The sequence below is a fragment of the Colletotrichum jinshuiense genome, chromosome 1 (genome assembly GCF_051148585.1).
Source record: "Colletotrichum jinshuiense chromosome 1, complete sequence".
Lineage (NCBI taxonomy): Eukaryota > Fungi > Ascomycota > Sordariomycetes > Glomerellales > Glomerellaceae > Colletotrichum > Colletotrichum jinshuiense.
The window spans coordinates 5,161,500-5,185,955 of record NC_139302.1 but is presented as its reverse complement, the minus strand read 5'-3'; the positions used below and the strand labels follow the sequence as shown (position 1 = coordinate 5,185,955).

Here is a 24,456-nt window from a genome sequence, read left to right as displayed (position 1 = left end):
CACGCGTGGGCTCGGGGGCAGCGAAGCTTGTTTCGCCGTTAGCGCTGATCCTTCCGCTGTAAGCTGACAGCTGCCTGGGCGACATACCTTATCTACGCGCTCCTCCGGCACATTTGGGCCGAGTACGCCATTTATCTACGCGCCGCTTCTGACCCGACCGACCGAGCATTTACCGCAAGGGGAAATCCATTCGAACCCCCATTCCCGAACGGTGGGCTCCCGCTCAGCCACGAAGGGCGCCCTAACCTACGCAAACGATGTCATTCGGGGGGCAGTTCCCTCGTGCGACGCACACTCTGCACCCGGCGACTGGATGGCGTCCAGGGGCGGTGTCTAGGGGGGCTTGCGACGTGCAAGCGAATGCGAATTGATTCGATGCAGCAATCTCCTCCCTCGTGGCTGACTGCAGCTACGCCGCAGAAGTATCGAGGGAAGTTCCGCGCCGTGGGGCTTTTGTCTGTCCTGTGTTTGTTCACGGGAAGGATATATATGTGGAGGCGGCGGTTCTCGAGATGTTGCATTTTGGGCTCGTCCGACCAACACTCAACCCAGAGAACCAAAGCAACTTAATTGGCTTGCCAGGACACACACAGCTGCCATGCAATCCCTCCTCCATATCAGAGCCGACGAAGGCAATTCTTCAAAAGACGCCTGCCCGGTCGTGTCCCTCACCGAGAGTCAGTGCCGCCAATGCTTCGACTCCGTGCTCGCGCGCCCGATACTAACATCGTCCCACAGATGCATCCCAGCCTTTCATCGGCAACATGTCGTTCCACACCTTCAACATGATCCTCTCGGGGAGCTTCACCGCCGCCTCCTGCATCATCATCTTCACCCTCATGTTCCTCCACGCCACCCATCTCAGCAAGAGCAACGAGCAAATAAAGTAAGTTCCCCCGCCGTTTCTGCACGCGAGCAACCTCTGACGACGGCGCGCGATAGGATCCTGCGCATCTCGCTCATCATCCCCTTCTGGTCGATCATCTCGTTCCTCTCCATCTGCTTCCCCACGGCCGAGGTCTACCTCCACCCGTGGCTCGAGTTCGTGCAGTCCATCTGCCTCGGCACCTTCTTCCTGCTGCTGTGCGAGTTCGTCTCGCCCAGCGCCCACCACAGGGACGTCTTCTTCGCCGCGCTCACCGTGAAGAACAAGAAGGCGCCCACGGGGCAGCAAAACGGCCTCGAATGGTTCCGGGTACGTCTTTTCCGTCCTCTGGGGTGTTTTGTAGTTTTTTTGTTTGTTTGTATGAGCTCGGCTCTGACATCGGCGCAGAAAATGTGGTTTGCAGTCTTCCAGTACCCCGTCGTCGCCCTGCTGGTGGCCATCATCACCGCCATAACCCAGGCCGCCGACGTCTACTGCGAGTTCGCCAGTAAAGTGCACTTTGCCAAACTCTGGGTGAGTTCCTCCAGTCTTCCACTCGCCCCAACAGCTCCCGTAAGCTTTGGCATCCAACAAGCTGACACCCCCTCGCCAGCTGTCCATCATAAGCAACGTGTCGCTCACACTCTCCCTCATGACCGTCATCCGCTTCTTCATGCAGCTAAGGTCACAGCTGGCGCACCATCAGCCGATGGCCAAGTTTCTGGCTTTCAAGCTGGTCGTGAGCTTGACCTTTCTCGAGAATGTAAGCAAAAATCCGTTGTGGAACCCCACTCTCCCTCCTGGAATCAACAATGTAACTAACCGCGCCCCCCTCGGGCCCCAGATCATCTTCTGGATCCTCCGCGACACGGGCTCCCTGAACGCTACCTCGACGCTATCGTGGGCGGACCTCCGCATTGGCATCCCGTCCATGCTCATCTGCATCGAGATGCTCCCCCTGGCCGCCTTCTTCCATTACGCCTACTCGCACCGCCCCTACGTCATCGGCAGCGGCAACGTCCGCCGCCCGCTCGCCGGCGACCTCGAGGCCTACGAGCCGCAGTCCTACTCCGGCGGCCCGGCCGGCCTCTGGGCGCTGGTGGAGATGTGGAACCCGATGGAGATTGTGGAGGCGTTACGTTTCGGGCTGCAGCTAAAGATGGAGGAGCGGAAGCAGCAGCGCAGCCAGAAAGGGTGGGAGCCCGCGAGGGAGCAGCAAGCGAGCGGGGATGAGGAAATGACCCCGAGGTAATTGATGAGCTGATGAATGAATGGACAATGGACAACGGACAATGGACAATAGACAAACTTGAAAGGGATTTTATTATTCTCTTTTCTTTACAAAAATATTAGTGCTCCTTGTGCGAGCGGGTTACTACATCCGATGACGCCCACCACGCAAGCCATGTTTATTTTGCGTCATGAGTACTAGCGCCCTCCCCCTCTAAAGCGCATTGACCTTGGCGGCGTGCTCGTAGATGAGCGGCTGGGCCTCGGCGTCGTCGAGGTAGATGGTGAAGCCGTCGTTGTGGTTGCGGCCGTACGAGTAGTTTGAGAAGCCGTACTGCCAGTACATGTCGGGCATCTCGGCGGCGAGCGAGATGGCCTGCCACTTGCCGAGGACCTCGGCGCGCGGGGTGTCGTCGACGCGGCCGAGGTACTCGAGGCGCTTGTCGGCCGTCAGCCAGCCGTACTCCTCGTGCACGACGGGCTTGCCGGCGCGCAGGCCCGAGGCGGCGTGGTCGCGGATCCACTGCTCGGTCCACTCGACCGTCTTGCTCCACCAGTCCGGGTACGAGTGGAAGGTGCCGAAGTCGATGTCGGGCAGCGCCAGCTCGTGGTCGAAGTCGCTGCCGTCGGCGCCGTTGTACGCCCAGTCGTCCGACTCGATGTTGAAGCCGCCCTCGCCGCCCCACGTCACGAGGTGCTTGTTGTCGAGGCTCTTGACGTAGGCGCTGAGCTCCTCGATCCACGCGCCGAGCACGGCGGGCGTGCAGTTGTCGCTGCGCGGCAGGTTGCGCACGCCGTCGGCGCCGCAGCGCGGCTCGTTGGCCAGCTCCCACGCCATGATGGCCGGCGAGTCCTTGTACCGCGTGACCATCTCCTTGACGTAGCGCTTGAAGGCGTCCTTGATCTTGGGCACGTGGTAGAACTGCGAAAGGCCGCCTGGTCAGCACGCGCGCACACCCTCGCAACTCCACTTCATTTCAATAGACATGTCTCGATCCGAGGAAGAGAGGGGTTCCGCTTACATCGTCGTGGTACTTGCCGCCCAGGTTGACCGTGTAGACGTCCATGCCGCCGTAGTCGGCCCAGTTGTTGGTCAGCGCGACGATGAGCTTGATGCCGACCTTTGTGGCGGCGTCGACGACCTTGTCAAAGGCGGCGATGTTGATGACGGAGGTGCCGTCGTCGCTCCACCGCTGGAAGACGACCTCGGTGTCGCCGGCGCCCTCGCCGCCGTACTTGGGCAGGCCGTCCGGGTCGTACGTGGCGTTCTTGTCGTTGAAGCCCCAGGTGCGGAACACCTTCAGCCCGGCGGCCTTGGCCGCCGTCAGGCCGGCCTCGACATCGGCTTGGTTCTAGAGAGCAGCGCACCGTCGGTCAGCAACCCTCGCCTCGCTTTTCTTCAACGCATTCTTTACAAGAACTCAAATCATGGGGGGGGGGGATTCCGCGCGTGCGTACGTTGTCGAAGGGGAAGTAGTAGGCGTTGCTGCCCGCAAAGTTGAAGTCCTGGCCGTCGAGCTGGAACTTTGTGCCCTTGACCGTGACGAAGCCCTTCCTGATGCAGGCGGCGGCCGAGGCCCCGCTGGCCAGGAGGCCAATCGAGAGCAGGCCGGAGATGTTGGGTAGCATTTTCTTTTGGCGATTGACGAACGGGCGATGCTGCGGGTTTTTCCAGGCTCCTCCAGTTCTCCAATCCGACGAACGGTTCGCCTCTGCGAATGGCCGCGGCTGCGTGCCATATTTATTGACGCTGCTCCGGAACTCGGTTCACTATTTTTTTTACATTTTTTTCTGGAGCAAGGACTCCAATGCTCACCTGCGCAGGGGTGGTTTTCCGGATTCATCACGGAGTCCGTTGGACCGCGCGCCATGAGGGCATCCCCAGGAACTTGGGGTCGCCAAGCCGAAGGGACGGCCGCGCCATGCCTCTTTGACGGCGGAGCGAGGTCGTCCGAAAGTTGGGGTCGGCCCAATCAAATGACACGCTGGAAGGGCTGGGGAAACATCGGCGGACCGCGACCACGGCCGGGGCGGGGGACGGGGGGCGGCGATCGTACCTGATGTAATTTCAACTTTAAAATTTTCGAGAATTCGCCCGTCGTTTGATGCTACTCTACGCGAATGCGAGATGGCGTTTCGAAGGACATGACGATGAATTCACGCCCTCTGTTCCAGAATCCTAGTACGGAGGCGTATTTTGCAGCTCTCGTCTGGACTCCCAGAGCTGCGCGGGCGAGAGCCCCATCTGTCGACTCGACCAACACCTGCATGCGATGATCGACACGCCTCCCCCTCCCCCCTGGACAAGAAAACGCATCCAGGTCCGGGGTGCTCTAGCCGACGGGATGAACTTCCTGTTCGCCCGGGGGCCAAGCCGTGGTCAATCGTAATTCCGACCCAGCATCCCGGCCGTTGACCGCACTCTTGCCGACTCGGCATGGCCTGTTTGCTCCCAAGGACCGCCCACATGCTGTCATTTCTCCACCAGTGGACTCGGTGCGTGCTCCAACAACACGGTATCATGCAAAACCCCATCGTCGACCGTCCGACGCTTCGTCTTCGTCCCCACCACCGTCATGGGTTCGTGCGGGGTAGGGGAGGCGGTGGCATCATCCCGTCAGTCCGACGGCTTCTAGCCTGCTGCCCTGCGCACATGCGTGCAATGGGGCATATGCCCGGGCGGCATATCGTGTCATGGTCGTGGCATCCCCCGCTCGTGATGCTCACGGACACGCTGAAGCCCAGTATTTGAAGGAATCGGAAGCTCGAGTATGATACTAGAAAATGCCCGTCATTGTGAGGGAGAAAGTCCACGGTCTGGTTGGCGCCGGCTTTCCCAGCCGCGGCCAACTAATCGCCCGGCCCCGCGCTCCGCGGACGAGCCAAGATGATGGCAGCCGGGATATGATGCCGACAAGCCTGGCAAAGCCGGCCATCAACACAGCCCGTGCGGGGTTCTTTTCGTTTTGCTGAGGGGTAGCTCTCGAGGCTCAGTCGGGGGGGGAGTCCAGATTGGGCACGCCAGAAGAAGTCCTGGGCTCTCGGTGCTCGGTGAAGCAGCGGGTAACAAGGGACCGGGTCCGGAATCACGGCCCCAGAGACTGACGGCCCCAGTCGAGGTTATCATGCCAGTGTCCCGATCCATGGACGAAGGAAGCCCTTGGCTTTCCCTCCAAGAGAACAAGATGCGAATGGAGCCTACGGGACTATACATGTTTGACTTTTGAGCGGGAGGGAACCAAGTGCACAATTGGCCAACATACACAGCCGGACAGACTGAAACTCGCTTTTATCCTCAAAAGCCTCAGTTTCTCAAAGTAGTTGGCTGTCATGAAGGTAGGTTGTGATGCCGAGACTGTGTTATTGGTACTGTGCACACTGTACTGGTTCCTTTCGATGCTGGTTCCATCATGTCCTCTTGATAGTAAAAAAGAGCTCGCTCATCAAACAAATGCAGTTATAATGTGATAATGACGGACCAAATGAAGATATGGGTGGACGAACACCTAAAAGTAACTCTGTTTTGTTTCAAGCTAGCTTGCTAAAAAAAAAAAAAAAAAAGAAAAAAAAGGGCCGCCCTGAAGACAAAGAAAGAAATAAATAAATAGACACCCAAAAATATAGATAGATGATGGCTTGGTCGGTAATGCAAAACACATGTATCGATTGGGCCATCAGCAAAAGAAATGCCTCGTGGCGGAATCGAACCGCCGATCTTCTCATTACTAGTGAGACGCTTTACCACTGAGCCAACAAGGCATGGTAGACGTGGACAGAAGCGACATTATGAATGGGACGGCGGGAAGGGTGGGCCTCGACGAGACCAGAAGCAGGGACAGGGGCATGGTTTGATCCGAGATGGCTGGCTAGAGATTGTTGTAATACCAGTAAATATGTCTGAACAAGAATTGAAAGGCCAAAGGGGACAAAGGCGAGGTTGTATGAGCTCAAATACCAGGGTAAGAAGAATTACATAGAGAACCTCTCACCTTTGACATGTAGCTGGATCTCCACCGTGATGGGCCGAGGGATAAAGTGTGACCTGAGGGTCTTGGGTCTGGGTCTGGAAAGACGTTGACTAGGGAGCACAGGGAAAGCAAACTTTCCAAAAGTACTATCCTTGCCTAGACTTGTCTCAAAGAAAAGGCTGCAGAAAAAATGCCACGGATAAATAAGATATTTAGGAGAACTGCACAGCAGAATAGTGCTATAACAGGAGGCGAGAACCCTCCTATGACAAAGTTTTCTGCGTTTCTCCATCATCCGCCTAGGGCCCTTAGTTGCAGATTAGGCGTCAACGGTGTTATACAAAACATGGCCTCGGGCCTCACGACCAAGCACCTAATGTACGCCACGTCCGGTTGACAGATTCAAATGCATGAATTCCGGCATATGCGTCCTTTATCTATACGGCTGGGAGCATTTGGTAGGTGTGGCGCCTGGAGTGCAGCAGCCACGAATCATGTGAGCTTCGAACTTAAGAGAGTACGGTTGGCTGCATAACCTCTGCGTAGCTCCCGACGTGTGGCTCACTCCAAGGCCATTTTAGGTTTTGCTACAAAGTGACAATTGGCAGAAGTCTTATAGTAACCAGGCGTCAATTACACCACTCAAATACTTGGTGATAATTTTATATAGTGAAAAAATCAATAACGAGGCTATATCTGTATGGACGGAAAGAAATAAGCTGACAGGGGATTACAAATTTCGTGTGGCCTGATAACCAACCATGTTAGTGTCGCTAGAGTCTTTGATCAATCATCGCTTTACAGTAGTGCTCTAGAATACAGGGGCCGCTCGGAAACCACACCAGGGCGTAGTTGTCTTCAAATTTCCTCGAATGTTGACAGTACATATGCCTCAACGCTGCCAACTTTGATCGGGCCAACTGCTAGAAACCGGCCGAATCTGGCAAGTTGGCAACATCACCAGATCAACAACCGGCGCTGCTTTCAAGATAAGACGGTCTGCAAAATATTGAGATGAAATGACCTCAGGTGCACCAACAATTTGACTGAGACGGAACCAAAACCACAGTTCCCGCATTTGGAGTAACACCCACGGGGTTGGTCCTCCGTGATCCTGGTTCGTAGCCGAAATCCACCAATTACCGAAACTAGCAAACTGCCGCTTACCACCTCCTCGTCAGAATCCGGGGAAGTCATGGGAGTTGCACGTAGCATCCGCCAAGGGTCTGCTCGTGATGGGTGTTGTACACGTCCACGAGATCATGGCTTCATTTACAGCAAGCATGCTCACTCGTCGGACCGCCCTGTAAACAACTGGCAGGATTGCGGCCAAGAAACCCAGCAATATCAATTTCATCTTGAATCATTTGATTAATTCATTACAGATTATCAGAACCACGGTTGGTTGAGGCATATATATTAGTCGAATTTAGTTGATCGTCTCTTGGTTCTTGTCAAGATGCTATTCCTCAGTGCACTCTTCTTACCCCGTCTACCAAGCTTTGATCATCATGAAGTACGCCTTTGTATCTCTACTGGCGGTTGCCGCCTGCAAGGTTTCCGCACATGCGACCTTCCAGGTTCTTTGGGTTGATGGAGTTGACGTAATCTCGCCAAGTCTGTATCAACGGTTCATGCTGACATGTCATAGTTTGGAGCGCAATGCGCTCGACTGCCGCTGTCAAACTCCCCTGTTCAAGACGTCACTTCGACCGACGTTCGGTGTAATGCCAATAGCGGTCCAGTGGCTCGCAAATGTGTCGTAAAGGCTGGGTCCTCGGTTGTCGTGGAGATGCACCAGGTAATTCAAGCCTTCTCGTCCCAGAAACAATACACACTCTAACATATGCATGTCAGCAACCGAACGATCGATCGTGTACACAAGAAGCAATTGGAGGCGCCCATTACGGGCCCGTCCTTGCCTACTTGACAAAGGTGTCCGACTCCTCGACGGCCGACGGGTCCACCGGTTGGTTCAAGATTTACCAGGACGGATGGTCCGCCGCGGCCGGCAGCGTGAACGGCGACGGTGATTACTGGGGATCAAAGGATATGAACACCTGCTGCGGCAAGGTTCAAGTCAAAATCCCCTCTGACATCCCGGCCGGAGACTATCTCCTCCGTGCCGAGTCCGTCGCCCTGCACGCGGCCGGCTCAAGCGGTGGCGCTCAGCTTTACATGACGTGCTTCCAACTTACAATCACTGGGGGAGGAAGCGCCTCCCCTGGCACCGTCTTATTCCCCGGCGCATACAAGGCGTCCGATCCAGGCTTGCTCGTCGATATTCACAGGGCCTTGGCTACGTATGTGGTTCCAGGCCCCACTGTCTACGCAGGCGGCTCGACCAAGAGCGCTGGATCGGGCTGTGTCGGTTGTGAGCAGACCTGCACGGCAGGTTCAGGACCATCTGGAACGGCATCGAGCGTCCCGCAGCCCAGTACCACCGGGGGCCTACCCGGTTGCACAGTTGCCAAGTATGCACAATGTGGTGGCCAGGACTACACCGGCTGCACCAACTGTGTTGTAAGTTGCCACGAGCCATCCCCACTGTTAACTTGACTTGAAGCTAACACAAGCAAAGTCCGGCTCGACTTGCCAAGCTGTTTCTCCGCCATACTATTATCAATGTGGCTGAAGAAGAGATCAGCAACCAACAAGGAATCTGCGTTGTTCAAATGAACTGAAACAGTCACTGCAGAAGCGGAAATATTACCACTGAAGATTGAAATCACTAGAGAAAGCTTTCAGAATGGCCTTCGATTTCCGACTCTGACTTGGGGTTTGTAGTGCCAGATGTGAATCACAATGAGAAATGTTGCAGAACTATGCATTGTTCGTCTATTTTAAAACTACGTAGCTATCAGACTCTTTGGCCCTTGATGCATCCCGCTAAATCTGCAAATTCTTCCACAGAAGCAGAATTCTGCAATGGATCCTATTGATCTACCAAGCCCCTGGTAAAAGAAAACTCAGGTCTGTCCTTTATCTGAGGGGACCCGAAGGTGGTACTCAAATCCATGATATTGCAGGACTGTTACGCTTAGATCTGGGCTGCCTTGGGAACTTTGAAGGTTAGCTCAATATTCCCATAGTTGAGACAAAGGAAAAGAGTTGGGGAAGGCCAATCTCGGGAGTAGCTGTCATGCACGGCAATCTTGGCATCCTCTCCCACCAAAGGGATGGAAGCTGGTGGCAGCCATTGAATGGAATCTCGCCTAGCATGGAAAGGTGGTATTCGAGTGGACAGAGATGGTAGTGTCATCAACGCTTACGGCGGAGGGCTGGGGTATCTGTGCTCGTGAGGATGCCGGCGAAAGTGGTTCCGCTAGCCTTAGAGTTCCTCGGACGCGATTGTAGGTAGACTTTCGATTAATTGTCAGCTATAAAACTTGTTGATAACTATTTACCTCCCAATTGATGTCATAATTGACCATGGCATGATAGTGTTCTCTCACAACCTCTGCAGAGACTTGTGTGTGGAATGAATAGTCGGAAAACCCCACTTGGGGCAGACATGTCACAGGCGAGGCTTTAGGACCCTGCTTGTTACCCCTTGTATTGGCTGTGTAACCAAATCGCCCACAGAAGACACATTGCTATGTGCATTAAGTCTCTCAGAAAGGAAGTGTATTGCCTAAATGAATATGCCAACCAAGTATGAGACCGAAATCCCGATATCACAACATCAAAGATTATGAGTGTATCCCATTGAGTGCGGAGAAAGCCTCATTTTTGCCAAGGCGCGGAGATTGCCTGTCAAATTCACTGCCAAGACGCTTTGGTCCAATAGAAATTCAAGCGCAAGTGTATTTTGGGAAAGTGCTGGAGAAAATCAAAATGAAGTTTTCCACACTCAATATAATACTTCCTCAGATCGTGACCTCGAGACCGCGGAGTTCACCCTCACTCCGCCAACTGCGGAGAATAGACATGTAGTCCGCTACCCCCTTTCCCCACAAAGCACCCCTGGCTTTCCGCTGCAACTGAGACCTATCCTGCTTCGCATGCGCTTCTTGCTCCTCCGGTGTTATCATGTAGTTTGGCGTGCAGCCTTTCATTGCGGAAAATCTTACGGCGTGCTGCGTGACAGCTTTGGCCCAATCCTCTTCTGCCTCGCTTGTAGGTTCTATCACGACATTATATTTGCCATACTTCGAGACAGGCTGCTGGTCTGCTTTCTCGTATGTTTCGAGATGCTTCTGCGCCGCGGTTGTGGCCATGTATGCAAAGTGCTGACCAAGTTGATCCCGCTGATACGTCCCGTTTGGTGCGGCACCCATCTGGTTGGGGCCTGGGAATAAGAAATTAGGGAAATCCCTGCTGATGAGGCCATGAAGCGTGCTCTGACCCTGGGGATGCGCCCACTTCGTGTCCATATCGAGTCCGTTGCGCCCGTATACCTTTATCATACTCCTCTCAGCCGGACTTCCCGACGTTGGCGGCCTGAAACCAGTGGCGAAGATGAGCACGTCGACATCGTATTCGCTACCATTAACCTCCACACTGTTGGTACCAACTCTTTCGACTCCTCTGGCACCGGTTGATACAACTGTGACGTTGCTTTGGTTAAAGACGTTGAGGTAGCCGTCATTGAAGCAGGGCCGCTTGCACCAAGAAGGATACCATGGTTTAAGGGCTGCTGCGGTTTCTGGGTCTTTTACGATATCGTCGACCCTTGATCGCCGCAACTCCTGCTGTGGCAAGTCCATTTCTTCCAAGGTAGCAATATAGCTGGCAACCTCATCTCTGGACTTGAGATCCAGCTTGGCTGGGCTCCCGATCAGGGCGCTATAAGACGGCAACTTGGTCCATTCATCCTTGACCAAGTCAATCTCTGGTTTAGCTGGGTCGTTTGCCAACAGCGCATTGAAGTTCTCGGCTCTGTCCGTCTGCCAACCCTGGTGTGTGGCTATTTCGGTCTGGAATAGGTCTGGATCGGTCGACTTGTTGTTTCTGGGGCCAACAGCACTTGGCGTGCGTTGAAATACATACAACTGCTTTGACCAGCGGGCAAGGTGGGGTATTGCCTGAACCGCTGTGGCGCCGGTTCCTACGATGCCCACTCGTTTGTTTCTCAGGGAAGCGAGATTTGGTTCTGCTTCGGAGCCCCCGGTGACACCGTAGTCCCAGCGACTAGTATGGAAAACCGAGCCCCGAAACGAATCGAGTCCTGGAATTTTCGGTAGCTTGGGGTAATGTCCAATACCGTAAGCAGTCAAGACAAACTTCGAACGGACAGAAATCGACGTGTTTTCTCTTTCGATGTACAATTTGGCCTCCCACTCGGAGGTACAATTGTCCCAGACCAAAGCGTTAACCCGAGTGCCGAACTGTGCTTTGTCTTGGAAACCAAAATGTGTTGCAATGCGCTCAGCATGACCCCTCAATTCTGGACCGAACGAGTACTTGTGCTTGGGCATGTACCCCGTGTCCTCTAGAAGTGGCATATAGATGTAGCTTTCGACATCGCACTGGAGCCCGGGGTATCGGTTCCAGTACCATGTGCCGCCAAAGCCCATGGCTGTATCGACAAGTCGGATGTCGTTTGGGTCTACACCCGCTTTGATTAGGTTGGCTGCGAATAGAATTCCTCCATATCCTGCGCCAACTATCAAAAAAGGAATCGAGTCTCCGTCTTTAAGCACAGCTTTGTTGGCGATGGTGACGCCAGTGGCAGCACGATCGCCGTTGAACGTGTGTGACAAGCTCTCAAGTCGGACCCATGGATCAACCTGAAATCGTTTGAACTTGTCCGAGGCAGCAAGGTCAATCACATATTGCTGGAGTCCATCAGGATGGTACCGCTTGTCTCGTTCCTCGTCGTACTTCTGTCGAATAGTGTCTAAACTCATCTTGTGTATTGCAGTTCTGCCGAGAATTGTCACTGTAACGATTTGCTCCAACAGTATTTTCTTCACGATATTCCTTCAAGAAGACAAGTGTGCCAGACCTTTCTCGATCTTGACGTCATGGCGTATTTGCAATACTGCAAAGTTCGGGAAATGTTACACCTCGTACATAACTCGATAATACCCCGTAGGTCTACACGGCGACTTTTGGCTTGCGTTCCACATTTTGATCCACCAGACCCTCCGGCGTGTGCTTAGAGGACAGTGTAGGTAAATGAGAGGGCTTCACTATCCGATTTTAATACTATTCTAAGATTCGACCAAGAAGTTTAAGAAGCGGGGCATGGTACAGTAAAAGTGTTGGAATTCTCATAAAATCTCAAACTCCGATAATATGATGGCGGTGACCAAGTCTGCTCAATGTTCCCGCCGCCGGGGCGTTCCACACAGTATCTGTCCATGCTTAAAACAGTTTTGGAATGGACCGTGTCGCGGACTGCGTCGGGGAACCAAGTGTGCTGTCATGTTCAGGAGGCCGCCTGGGCAGGCATTCTGCCATGCCTTGGCCAAGCCTGAAATCGACAAGGCTTTACCTTAAAAGGTCCTTTTTGAGGTTTCTTTCCACGTGGTGTCACAATTGACAGCGGATAGGAAGCAGTTTTTAGAAAATTTAGGCAAGACGAACCGGAGTGGGTTGCGATGATCCTTGTTTGATAGCATCTGAAACCAAGAGAGGGGAGTGTGGGGAAACTCATTCGTCTGACTTACGTTTACAAGGTCAATATCACTTACATTGCCTTGTCTGCGTGAATTCTCAATGAGGCCTACAATGTTACCGCCGGCTGTGTGGTGGGCCGGTAATCGCTAAGTAGCATGAGTATGTAACTATTCGGTCGACTGAATCCCTTGTAGCACGTCGACTCGTGTTCAAATTGCTATACCGTCACCATCAGCCTTAGGATCAGCGAATCCTGCGCTTTCGACCCTACTTCAGCGTCTGGATTTTTTTGTTGGGTATTCCTTCTCTAACATATCGCCAAATAAGAAGATTACGCCAATTAACCATCACCTGGCTCTATACGTGATTGTACACGCCGCCCCATCCGACACTGTTTCAGAACCGACGGAACCAGCGATGTCACTGTCACTTTGGATCGTTTTTGCTCTTTTTGTAAGTGTCGCCCGTGACGCATCCCGCCTTGATAGGTAATGAATGCTCTGGGGGTTCGTCTGATTTACTAACCATACCAGCTACTCTATCGCATCTACCGAATCATATACAACCTTTACTTCCACCCTTTATCCAAGGTTCCCGGACCCAAACTTTACGCCATCTCATGGGCGCCGCGGTTATGGCATCAGCAGATTCGAGGAACACACTGGAAAAATCTTGTAGCGCTGCATAAAAAGTATGGACGCATCGTTCGTACGGGACCAGACGAGGTCTCCAACGCATCGGCAAAGGCTTGGGATGATATCTGCGGCAGCAAAACCTTTGTGCGAGACCTGAACTTTCTACGGGTTACACAGCTCGATGAACGCCACAGTTTCATCTCACCAGTCAAGACGGAACACAACAGTGTGCGGAGACTCCTGCAGCCAGCCTTCACCGATCGCTCTCTTCTTCGGCATGAAAAGATACTCATTGATTGGACGGAGAAACTACGGCTCAACATTAGCAAAGAGCAAGGACAACCGGTTGACCTGGCCCAAAAGTTGGTCTGGATGACATTCGACACCATGGGCGTATTGAGTTTCGGAGAATCGTTCGGATGTCTCGACAAAAACCGACATCATCCGTATCTCAAGGCTATTGAGCTGGGCGCACCGTTTCTGTCACTGCTGCAAATCATTTTGCGGTTCGAAACCACCCGAGGGCTTTATGACCTGTTCCTAAAACTGCCATGGATGAAGGTCTGGAACAGCCTCCGAGAGACGGCAGAAGCCAAAGCGGCAAAATGGATCGAGGAAGCGGACGAAAGCAAAGGCGATGTCATGAGCGTCATCTGGAAGGCTATGCAGGACCAGAATACCCCACTCTCTCAGAGGCAAGCCGACGATCTGGCATCAATCCTCTGCTTGGCTGGGGCAGAGTCAACTCCCGTTCTCATGGCCGGCATGATATGGTGGATTCTGAGCACGCCACACGCGTATGCGAAGCTCAAAGAGGAGATCCGAACCACCATTTCAAAGCCATCCGATATCACGGTGCCAAACGTCTCCAAGTTGCCATACCTTGATGCTTGCATTATGGAGAGCTTGAGGCAGCACACACCGTTCTCAGTTGCGATTCCACGCATCGTGCCAGAAGGCGGCGCGATGGTTGACGGGTACTTCTTGCCCGCCGGCACTGTGTGCGGGGTCCCGCATTGGGCCAGCGCACACCTGGAGTCTCACTTTGCCGATCCTGATATGTTTGTCCCGGAACGTTGGTTGCCCAATCCGGACCCTCGGTACGCCGATGACAAGAGGGATTCGTTCAAACCATTTGCTAAGGGAAGTTTGGATTGCATAGGGAAGCGGTAAGCAAAACTGGCACCCAAACCAACAATCTATGTAAAATTGAAATCCACCCTCTAACAATTGGCGCCTTCTAGCTTGGTCTATCATGAGGTACGCATGGTCATGGCTACACTTTTCTGGCACTTCGATATGGACTTGTGCCCAGAATCCCACAATTGGGTGGCTGGCACAAACGCTACAGTAAGAATGATGAGAGAGAAGGGGGCCTTGTTCGTTAAAGCAACTCCTTCTTACGAGGGATAGCACTGAGCTGCAACATGATACATATTCACGCGTTCTTAAGAAGTTCATTAGATAGCGTCCGATTATTATACCAAGCGACTTTGGCAATTCGAACCCGTTATCACATAATCATCAAGCTTCGATTTGTGTATTAAATTGACAAGTTTGTTTACGACACCAGTTGGGCTGACGCCTACAAAGATAGTTCGCATACAAGATGGCGTATCTAATTTGCTCGAGTCTTTCTCGGCTGACTGTAAAAATTAAAAAAAAAGGCTGTAAGGATATCCGCACTGGGTGAGAAGATTAGTGGTTCGTACATTTAGACTTTGCCAATATTTAGTAGTCAAGTCAGAGATGAAATGGCGGAAGGGCTTCCCTGATTGAGCCGAAACAGACATAGTCTCCGCCTCCGCGAAACAATAATCTATTTTGCGCAATGACACTCCGCCTCCCGTGCCCCTAGCTGACCACGAACACACGACTCTACTCTTCACATTAGTTTGTTAGGCGAGTCATTCATGTTACAACATTATCAGTGCCGTGCCAAGCCAAGTGTCTTGATATATCACCGACTCTTGAAGGTCACGCAGCTACTGGTGCTCCTCCGGTGTCTTTTGGCTGTGGGGCCAGCCTCATATCTCAGGAAGATTTCATGAGTCATTGGTGGATGAACCTCTTTGAGTCCAGGGACCTGGCCAAACGGCCACATATCCAAGCCCGGCTGCATGGGTAATGTCACCAGCTATTCTTGGTTCTCATGTATGATACTTTCCAGACGTTGAAGACCGTCTGAACCGCAAACAATAGAAGGTTACTTACAGTTTGATCTGCCAAAAAAACAGCGAATCATCCTTGTTACAGGCATAAAGGGGGTCCGTTTTCAAAAGCAAGTGGGGTGAACGAAAGCTGCATTATGGGGACATTCAGACCTCACCCTTTCACTTATATGACTGGCACCTGTGGAAAGAAAACATTGATTGGACTTTCTACGAGAAGAGGAAAACCATTTATCACCCACTACAACACTTGCATGCCCCTCCATCCATCTTATGACGTTTACGCCCTCTTAGCCCTATTTCTGCCCAAATCTCAAAATGCTGTCAGAAGAAGAACTCTACCCCTACTCCGTGCCCGTTGATCGGGAGACTGTGGTGAAGTCTGGAGCTCTTACGACACTTCCCGTCCGCATTTACAAGCATGATGACCTGGCAGACGCAGGTGCTATATGTCTCACGGGCGACTGGGGTCGCATCATGAAGGATGGACAAGACAAGAAGTCGAACGGCTCTCCATGTATCGTGGGAAACTGGGGAAGTTTCATCTGGCCCGAGAGCATTCCAGACAGAATGGGGTTGCTATGCTATCTCCTGGATGTCGGTTGCTTCCACGACGGTATGTCCTCGTATTTGGCTTCTCCCCAACAGACGCTGACCTTTGCAAGATGCATGTGAGGAAATGACCATTGCGGCTGCACATGCAGAACACCTTGATCTTGACGCTGCCATGGACGTTGAAGACGACAGGTTGCTAAGCAACGACTCACGATCTGCGAAAACGAAAGATTTAGTATCGATGGCCATATTGGAATGCGTCAAAGTCGACCGCGTGGGCGCTCTTCGGATGCTTGAAGCCTACCGCAAGAAGTGGCTCGCTATTATGGAGACTTACAACACAGAAGAGATTGATAACCTCGATGATTACTTCTTCTCTCGGGCTAACAACGGTGGGATGGGGTGAGTTGGCCTCGCGAACGTTTACGTCGCAGGATCATGGCTCTGTGCTGAACGCTAACTGTTAATAGCGCATACTACGCCATGCTTGAGTTTTCTCTGGGCATAGTCGTTACCGACGAAGAATACGAAGTTTTGGCTACGCCCATCAAGCATGTTGAGCGCTGCATGCTGCTAACCAACGACTACTGGAGCTGGCCACGCGAGAGAGAGCAGGCTAAGACACAAGAGGCCGGCAAGGTCTTCAACACTGTTTGGTTCCTGATGAAACAGGAGCACTGCTCAGAAGAAGAAGCAAAGCTAAAGGTTGCCGACATGGTAGCTGCCGAAGAAGCACGATGGGTTGATTCCAAACAGCGGATATACCAGGAGCACCCAAATCTGCGACCCGACTTGGTTAAGTTCTTAGAAAATCTCCATACGGCGCTTGCTGGCAACGACTACTGGAGCTCGCAATGTTATCGTCACAACGACTGGAGTCATGTACCTGAGCAGCCGTCAGATAACCACCCCAAAGTTCACGAGCTCGCCTCTCTCGGCAAAGCTGTGATGCCGGCTGAACCCCAAGGATCAGGTGATCTGCCAAATGCTGCCGAGACGCAGCTGCTCAGCGTTGCTGCGGGATCCGACCTGGATTTTGCGGCTGGTGCAGCTTCGCTCCTTTCTTTCCTCGATAAACCCCCTCCTCAAGATGCACAAGTGGAAGTTGGATCATCTGCATCAGCTTCGGAGACCGATGGACAACGTAGTTCTGCGAGCTCCACTCCCTTGCGGTCGGTATCTGTATCTTCCGATTCATTATCGTGCGCGTCTCCCTCCGAAGAAAGAAAATCAATCATCTCAAACACGGACGTCATCTTAGCCCCGATCCAGTATGTACAGAGCCTGCCATCAAAGGGCTTCCGAACGACACTGATCGACTGTCTAAACAACTGGCTCGAAGTACCCAACAAAGAAATGGAATGCATCAAGAAAGTCATCGACAGTCTGCACGATTCTTCGCTAATCCTGGACGATATTGAAGATGGCGCGAAGCTTCGTCGTGGATTCCCTGCAACTCACATCGTTTACGGTGCTAGCCAGGCGATAAACAGTGCGACATTTCTCTACGTGCAGGCTGTGGAGGCCATCCATGAGCTTGACAATAAGCAAATGATGGACGTACTTCTGGGGCGTCTCCGAGAATTGTTTTTCGGCCAATCTCTGGACCTCTACTGGACTTTCAACAGGAGATGCCCTACTGAGGATGAGTACATCGAGATGGTTAACAAGAAGACGGGCGCTCTCCTTTCCATGGTTTCGGACCTCATGGTTGCAGCCAGCCCAAGCTACAGAGCAAAAAGCCCAAGCCAGCAACGTCTCACTCAAGAGGCACTGTCCAAGTTTTCGCGGCTTTCCGGCTTGTACTACCAAGTTCGCGACGACTACATGAACATAATGTCTGCGGACTATGCAAGCAAGAAGGGATATGCCGAGGACCTTGACGAGCAAAAGTTTTCTTACATGTTGGTCTCTATGGCACAACAGACACCAGAGATGATGGACCAAGTCGAAGGAATGTTCAAGGCAATGAAGAATGGCGACGCCGACCCGTTGGAGACGAAGAAGTTTATCGTCACGCTTTTGCACAAGTCTGGATCATTGGATTACACCAAAAAGCTGTTGCTGAACTGGCAACAGGGCATCACAAAGGAGATCGAGTTGCTCGAGAGCGAGTTCGGCATCCCGAACTCCACGTTGAAACTGCTCATGGAGAGCCTCAGGATAGATGCTTAGGTTTCCTGTCGTTCTTAACCTCTCAAATCAGGTACCATAACAAAAATGATGTCGGTGTATATAGTTTCTGATATGCGGATATGCCCTGAATCTCCTTTCAGTCGTGGATGGAGTTCTTATCAATGCTTTGTAGTTTCCTAAGCTTTAGTTTAACTGCGTTACGGAATTTTATCCCTTAAACCTGTTGGCTTCATTGACACTACAATGTTCCTTCCACGAACTGCTCCGGATCCCTTGTCTGGGACTTGAATACCTCTTCCACAGCCATTGAAACAGTTGATTTAAGTTGACCGCTAGTTCTTGATTTGGGGCGGAATAAAAACTCCAGTCAAGAGGTAAAACTCAACGCGGTGCTTTGTCACATACGCGCTTCGAATATTTGCTGCACCTATTGTTATCATGGTTAGCTGCGCATTCTCTTAGAAACAGTTTTTTAGTTCGTCACAAAAAGTACGTGGTCAAAAGCTTTGGTTTTCAATCTCGTTTCTTGTTTCGTAAACGCCTTTAAGGAAACCCATTCGCCTTTGTTGTGTGCAGAACTCGCCTCTTGTCTCGAGTCTATGCCAACAATAATCTTTTGTATCCTTAACACCATCTTTGTGGCTGTACGAAGATTTTCGAAACCATTGTTCTGTTGTTCCAGAAGGGGTATATATACTGAACAACCGGCTGCCTTTCACGATCGTTGACACATCATCTCATCCCACCAGCAACAACACATCAGGTCCCGCACAACAATACAACCAACCCATATAAGTCACAAGCTTATCAACAATAATTGAAATGATGTCAACACCTCCCACTCTTCAACAAGCCATCCGGGATGTGCTTGTTGATATTTACAACCAACGAGAGGATGTCAACGACTGGAAACAGGTGGAAATAGCCACATTGGACGCTCTTGCGTCCATCACCAACGAAGTTTGTCAACTACGAGCACAAGAACAGATGGACCAAGAAGGAATGGATTCCTAAAATGATGAAACAATGGGCGAAGCACATGGGGAGGAGAGGCACGTAACAACAGCTGCTAGCATGCTACATCTTCCTCTGGGAACAGCTCTCATCAGAAATCATCGCGCTGCAAACACAAGTTATGTAGCCAAGGTCAAGTCCAACTTCGTCCCAGGAAATGCTGTGACGCTGGCGCGCTATCGGTTGCGACAACGTATAGCACTATGATGACCATGACATGAACCCCCCCCCCCCCAAGCGGTTCCGTTCCGGCAACAAACCATGCCCAAATTTAAAGATCGATTGGCGGGGTTCATTTGGCGTGATAGGTTTGCGAATGAATTGCTTACAGCGGTTCAGGATTACTGACGAGATACACATATGGTGTTTGAAGATTTGGATTGCTGGTGGGGGCTGCGGGGACATGGAGGCATGCTGACCGGTATAGTTACTCGCAATTTTGACTTAGTTCTGTTTGTTAACTATAAATGTCCGTTCTATTGTAAGAAAGTCAATAATGGCACGGCTACTAACTCTTTCTTGCTGTCCACCCAGCGGTGCAACTGTACCAGGATATTTCCCTCCACTCACGGTGAATCTGTGTATTTCTCCCTGTGATGGCTTCCCCTACAGTCTCATCTTGGCTCTAGCTCTTGCCCTCGACCAGAAACAGTGAACTGAAATCATGGCGAATCATTCAGATGCCCTGACGCTACGGATTGTTGCGTGGGTATAGGAAATGCTCATCCGCAGATCCCATCACACTGGGCTGTTGAAATAAGCCAGAAGAGTTCAATGATTCTGTTGGATTACCCAGCCAGAATACGGGCAGGCGGTCAGCCCGCGGGAAGCGGCAGCAGTCGGGCCCGGAGATTCTGCCTCCGGCCGCCCGGCGATATCTTCACATCTGCTGCTTCCGCTGGCTGCCTCTCTTTTCTTTCTTCTACACACATCTACAGAATACAGTACCAGTTTTGCTCTTCGTTCGATTTACCACCCGTACGGGTATCCTGTGATACCAACAGATTCCCACTAGTTTACCTGATGGCAGGATCTTCGGTTCGTTTCAGGCTTGCGGGCCAATGTCATGTTGCGTTCAACCTAGTCTATCATCGTTTTTCTCCTCCTGTCTCTCATAGACATGGCCATTTACGCCATTCGTGTTTACCGCTTTGGCAAATTTACCTTTCCGTTCCTTATTGGTAGATTTTCCCAACATGAGATATTTTTGCTTTCGTCATCTTATCTGTAGCAGGCGCCAGTGCTTCCGTTCAATACATCTTTGTCAACTTCATTGCCAATGGGAACTGCACCAGATGTACTAATACGTGCGCGACAATAGCCAGGGCTACATGCCATCCAAGAAGAGCTTCAATACCACCGACCTTCGGCGCCGAATTAAATATAACAACACGCAAAAAAGACTGGAATCTATAATTGAAGGCAAGGGACGACGTGGGATTCGGCCTCGAATTCGACGGACAGACCCAGCACCATTCGGGTTTGGTCTGAACTCCACCCTGCGCACTATTTCCACCCACCCTTCTATTGCTGCAGTCGGTGATCCGGCCGCAGCTGTACGATGGCTATAGCACAGTTAGCACAATCCCGAACATTTTAAATATCCATGATTAGAAATTAAACAGGCAGAGCACAGTCCACATTGTGAAATGCTAAAACTCAACAGTGCGCTTTCTTCGCAAATAAAAGCATTTTCTTTTCATATGCGGGCGACACATTGATCCCCCCACAACATACTGTTAGCACAACCATTCACAGGGGCTTCGGCGTTGGGATCATATCAAAGGCCGGTATGAAAACCAGAGCACGTGACCTTTCCAAGGTGCTGCGCTGCCCATCCAATTGAATGCTGCACGCTACAAATTGACAGTTCCAATATTTCACAAAAAAAATTCAATTTGTTTCCCCAGAGCCTTTGAATATCCGCCATCAACCGGGGTTCGTTGAGTTATTGGCCCATTTGGGTTGTCTCATTGCATTGCCCCCTGTAATTTAGTTTCACTTTCCTCTGCTCTTTTCTCCTTCTTTCGGCAACTCTTACATCATCTCCGCGAATGCCAATCACTGCCATTGAGCCAGTTACTAGCACAATAAAAGCCAAACCCTCATCGCTAAGATGTCATCCACCTATCAACAATACAAGCGCGATACCAATATCGTTGCTTCGTGGTTAGCTACCACCGCCACAGGTTCCGGATACACAAAGCTTCTAAGCCAGCCTGTCACAGCAGCGACATCATCGAAACCCAGTTCCCAAAGATTGAAAGGCAAAGCACGAAAGGACGCCAAGAAAACCCAAGTGCCTGAACAAGCAGCACCTCTCCCAGACATTGAACCCAAACATGTCATCGCCATTAAGGATTTTGTGCCACTGGCCCAGTTCGTCTCTGGAAAACTTGATGGCGGCTCCCTCGGTGTTCCTGAATTCTTTTCTTCGGCTCTCAATCGCGCCATTGAGACTCGTAAACGCTTCTCCGCGTTGTTAGGAGGAATCCAGAAATTCCAAGACTTTCACGGTGACAAGAAACACACCTTTTTCGTCACCGTCCTGGAGCGGGTTCGCGAGGCCTTCAAGCCACATGTTGATGCATTCGATATATCTGCCCTCAAGGACGCCACAGCTGGCATCAACCAGAATGAGACAACAAAGTCCGATAACGACGATGGGCCGAAGAACATGTTCGCCGTCTTGGATGTCTACGAACCGTCTATGAGCTTTCTAGCTGCTCCAGATATTGACCACCCTGCCCAAGCCCGCACAGAGTATGTTGCTGAGGAGGACAACTCTACGATAGAAGCCCTTTTTGTCTACACCGCCTTCCTCAAAGATTTGGGTCAGCTTCAGGACGAAATACTTGAGATGTGGGGGGAGTATAAGACTGGCAGCAGAGACCTGGCTGCAGTCTCGGTGGCCACCAACACTGCTCTGCAATTCGCACGCAACATGGAACAGGAAATAGCACCTGCCTTGGAGAAGCTCCAAGGTCCCTTGGTTGCGATTCATTTGTTTTATGAAGCCGCTTGTGCAGCACGAGGATTGGATCCTTTTAAAAAAGAGAGGATTGGCGACGACTTCAACTACGAGTGTTACAAGGAAGGCTCCGAGGCCTATTTCATTGCTTTTAGCCTACTCAACTCCTTCAGCACCACACATACAGACCTCCCTACCTATAACGGGAAGTTCGGCTGGTACGATGACAAAGTTCAGGCCAAAAACAACCGCGAGCGATGGCAAGAAGATAAAGCAGCGCTTCTCGAAGTCTTTGCCGACCAGACGTTGCTCTTTGAAGTACTGAAGGGAGTTCCGGTTCACGATGAGTTCACCAAGGGCTTGAAAATGATGTTGAAAACCCGCGAGATCCCCGTTTGGCTGTGCTTCGCCACGCAGGTATATCTCGATGTCCTCAAGTTCTTGGGTCCCTCTGTGCGAAACGGCGAGAGAGACTTTCAACGATCGACGAAGTACATTGCAGACAGCCTCAGCAAGGCTATGCCACATTTTGGCAATCGAGAAGCCACGATCAAGGATGATATGAGGGATTGTCTCAAGCTGGCGACTATGTGGGGGGGCGGAAAGGACCCCTTCAATGTGATACGCATTGCTTCGGGCCTACAGGAAAGGCCATCTAACTTTTTGGAGCATCATCCAGTATACTGCGGCCTGTACCTGCATTACGTTCGGACACTGTTCCACCGTACCGGCATCGCCTACGCTGCGAAGCCAGGCAACGTCATGCATGGTATTCAGCTCTACCAGGCTGTGCAGCAGGAGGGCCTTCTTCAGGATAGCGAAAAGTGGAATGTTCTAGACGCGATGCTCGAGTCTCAGGGCAACTCAACCTTTTTCATTGGAGACCCACCAAAATCCCCGGAAGCTTACTTCAAGAATTTTAGTTTGTCCAAGGGAGTGTCAGCGGCTCAATGGATACAGAATCGAAGCAACAACAAAAGAGTGGCGACATCAAAGGCTGGCATTCGTTACATCAAATTCAAGGGCGTTTGCTCGTTGTATTTTGGCCCTAGAATCCAGGTCGATTCGGATCCAAGAGGTCTCAACGCTGAGGTCGTCGATCTAATCCTTGAGCGAAGCGGATGGCTGAAAAGGGCAGAGTTGGCTGAACCCTCTAGCAACGCAGAGCTATTGAGCACGACCGAGAGCAGCCCGAAGGACCAGAAAGCGAATTCTAAGGTAATAATTACCAATCTTCAACCCAAACGATATTTTTTCCTTTTCGTTTCTAGCTACTAACTGCCCCTTTGCAGAGCCACCGCGCCATCGGGCCATCGGAACTCGTCCGCCAAGTCTGCTTTGCGATTGACAACGAAGTTCCAGAGCTCACGGCTGACTATTTTCACGTCGACCGAATTTGTTGGGAAATCTTGAAGCGCTCGCGAGAATCCGTGGATGCGAGCATTAGTGGAGGCTCTATTGCTCCGAGCCAGCTTCGTACGATCACGGACAACAACCTGGGTGATGCCGTCGGCGTCGTGTTCGCCGCAGTTGTCGGCAAGATACCTTTGGTTACACCGGCAGATCCTATGGCGCCGTTGCGCGAGGCGGCAGAGGCATTCAAGGTCGGGCATGCAGGAGGCCAGTAGGAAATCTAGCTTGAGTAAGGATTCCGTTGTTGAAAGGCCTTTCATGGGGCTTTTCCTCTTCCCGACAACCCATTTTCAGCTGTTTCCCGAGAGTGTGGTGCAGTAAACAGATAGTGGACTGAGATATATGTTAGTAGGGTAGCCTCATGATACTGTGGTCTTGAAGATTTATATCTATTTGTCCTCTTTGAATTATCACTCAATATCATTAATCCTTTTCGAGAGGCGTAAGATTTCAACCAGTTCTTATCCCCAGATGCGTACAGACAAATCTTCTGTCGTTCTTAGTTCGTCGCGACTATCGATTGCTCCATCGGTCTTTAACATGACAAAGTCATGACTCAAATGGTTGGCGCTATCATCAAAAGCGTTAAGAAGATCAGACCTCCACATGGGACCCCACAATTGCGAGCCAGTCTCGCCCTCCTGTATTTCTTTGGCCTCTGGAAATGCTGTCACCTCTGCCAGGCCGGGTTCGCAGAGGAGAGCGCTGCAGCGCAAAATAGTCAAAAGATGGTCGGACTTAATCAAGACATCCAGCATCCAGCTGTCTATCCTTTGTCTCGATGTTGCCCAATTTGCTAATGTTGCCATCATCGATGGAAGTTCACTGTCGTTGGCTAATTCGATGGATCTCTCTCGGCTGCTCGTGATGTATTGCGTACAGGTCGCAACGGCCACAGTGGTACCTTTGACAGTTTCGGAAACCAGATCCC

General features: G+C 51.6%; 7 protein-coding genes across 7 annotated transcripts; 5 read left to right on the top strand and 2 right to left on the bottom strand.

Annotated features, from left to right (window-relative positions):
- Nucleotides 1-598: 598 nt before the first annotated feature.
- EsH8_I_001348 (OSTA/TMEM184 family protein) lies at nucleotides 599-2,117 on the top strand (the record flags this gene model as incomplete). The annotated part of the gene is made up of 6 exons (XM_083268761.1): nucleotides 599-677; nucleotides 739-886; nucleotides 943-1,195; nucleotides 1,274-1,399; nucleotides 1,479-1,628; nucleotides 1,710-2,117. 6 exons carry the CDS (start codon nucleotides 599-601, stop codon nucleotides 2,115-2,117), a joined length of 1,164 nt encoding a protein of 387 aa, XP_083119199.1.
- A 192-nt stretch (nucleotides 2,118-2,309) lies between these two features.
- Nucleotides 2,310-3,724, bottom strand: EsH8_I_001347 (glycoside hydrolase 5 family protein; the record flags this gene model as incomplete). Its single annotated transcript, XM_083268760.1, has 3 exons — nucleotides 2,310-3,017; nucleotides 3,118-3,447; nucleotides 3,554-3,724. 3 exons carry the CDS (start codon nucleotides 3,722-3,724, stop codon nucleotides 2,310-2,312), a joined length of 1,209 nt encoding a protein of 402 aa, XP_083119198.1.
- Nucleotides 3,725-7,574: 3,850 nt separating this feature from the next.
- EsH8_I_001346 (uncharacterized protein) lies at nucleotides 7,575-8,698 on the top strand (the record flags this gene model as incomplete). Its single annotated transcript, XM_083268759.1, has 4 exons — nucleotides 7,575-7,667; nucleotides 7,715-7,864; nucleotides 7,921-8,586; nucleotides 8,645-8,698. The coding sequence occupies 4 exons, from the start codon at nucleotides 7,575-7,577 to the stop codon at nucleotides 8,696-8,698; spliced, it is 963 nt and encodes a 320-aa protein (XP_083119197.1).
- Nucleotides 8,699-9,932: 1,234 nt separating this feature from the next.
- Nucleotides 9,933-11,915, bottom strand: EsH8_I_001345 (flavin-containing monooxygenase; the record flags this gene model as incomplete). Its single annotated transcript, XM_083268758.1, has 1 exon — nucleotides 9,933-11,915. The coding sequence occupies one exon, from the start codon at nucleotides 11,913-11,915 to the stop codon at nucleotides 9,933-9,935; it is 1,983 nt and encodes a 660-aa protein (XP_083119196.1).
- A 1,132-nt stretch (nucleotides 11,916-13,047) lies between these two features.
- EsH8_I_001344 (uncharacterized protein) lies at nucleotides 13,048-14,438 on the top strand (the record flags this gene model as incomplete). Its single annotated transcript, XM_083268757.1, has 2 exons — nucleotides 13,048-13,083; nucleotides 13,164-14,438. 2 exons carry the CDS (start codon nucleotides 13,048-13,050, stop codon nucleotides 14,436-14,438), a joined length of 1,311 nt encoding a protein of 436 aa, XP_083119195.1.
- Nucleotides 14,439-15,754: 1,316 nt separating this feature from the next.
- EsH8_I_001343 (bifunctional terpene synthase/polyprenyl synthetase family protein) lies at nucleotides 15,755-18,166 on the top strand (the record flags this gene model as incomplete). Its single annotated transcript, XM_083268756.1, has 3 exons — nucleotides 15,755-16,052; nucleotides 16,102-16,393; nucleotides 16,462-18,166. 3 exons carry the CDS (start codon nucleotides 15,755-15,757, stop codon nucleotides 18,164-18,166), a joined length of 2,295 nt encoding a protein of 764 aa, XP_083119194.1.
- Nucleotides 18,167-21,257: 3,091 nt separating this feature from the next.
- EsH8_I_001342 (uncharacterized protein) lies at nucleotides 21,258-23,740 on the top strand (the record flags this gene model as incomplete). Its single annotated transcript, XM_083268755.1, has 2 exons — nucleotides 21,258-23,330; nucleotides 23,405-23,740. The coding sequence occupies 2 exons, from the start codon at nucleotides 21,258-21,260 to the stop codon at nucleotides 23,738-23,740; spliced, it is 2,409 nt and encodes an 802-aa protein (XP_083119193.1).
- Between the last annotated feature and the right edge of the window lie 716 nt (nucleotides 23,741-24,456).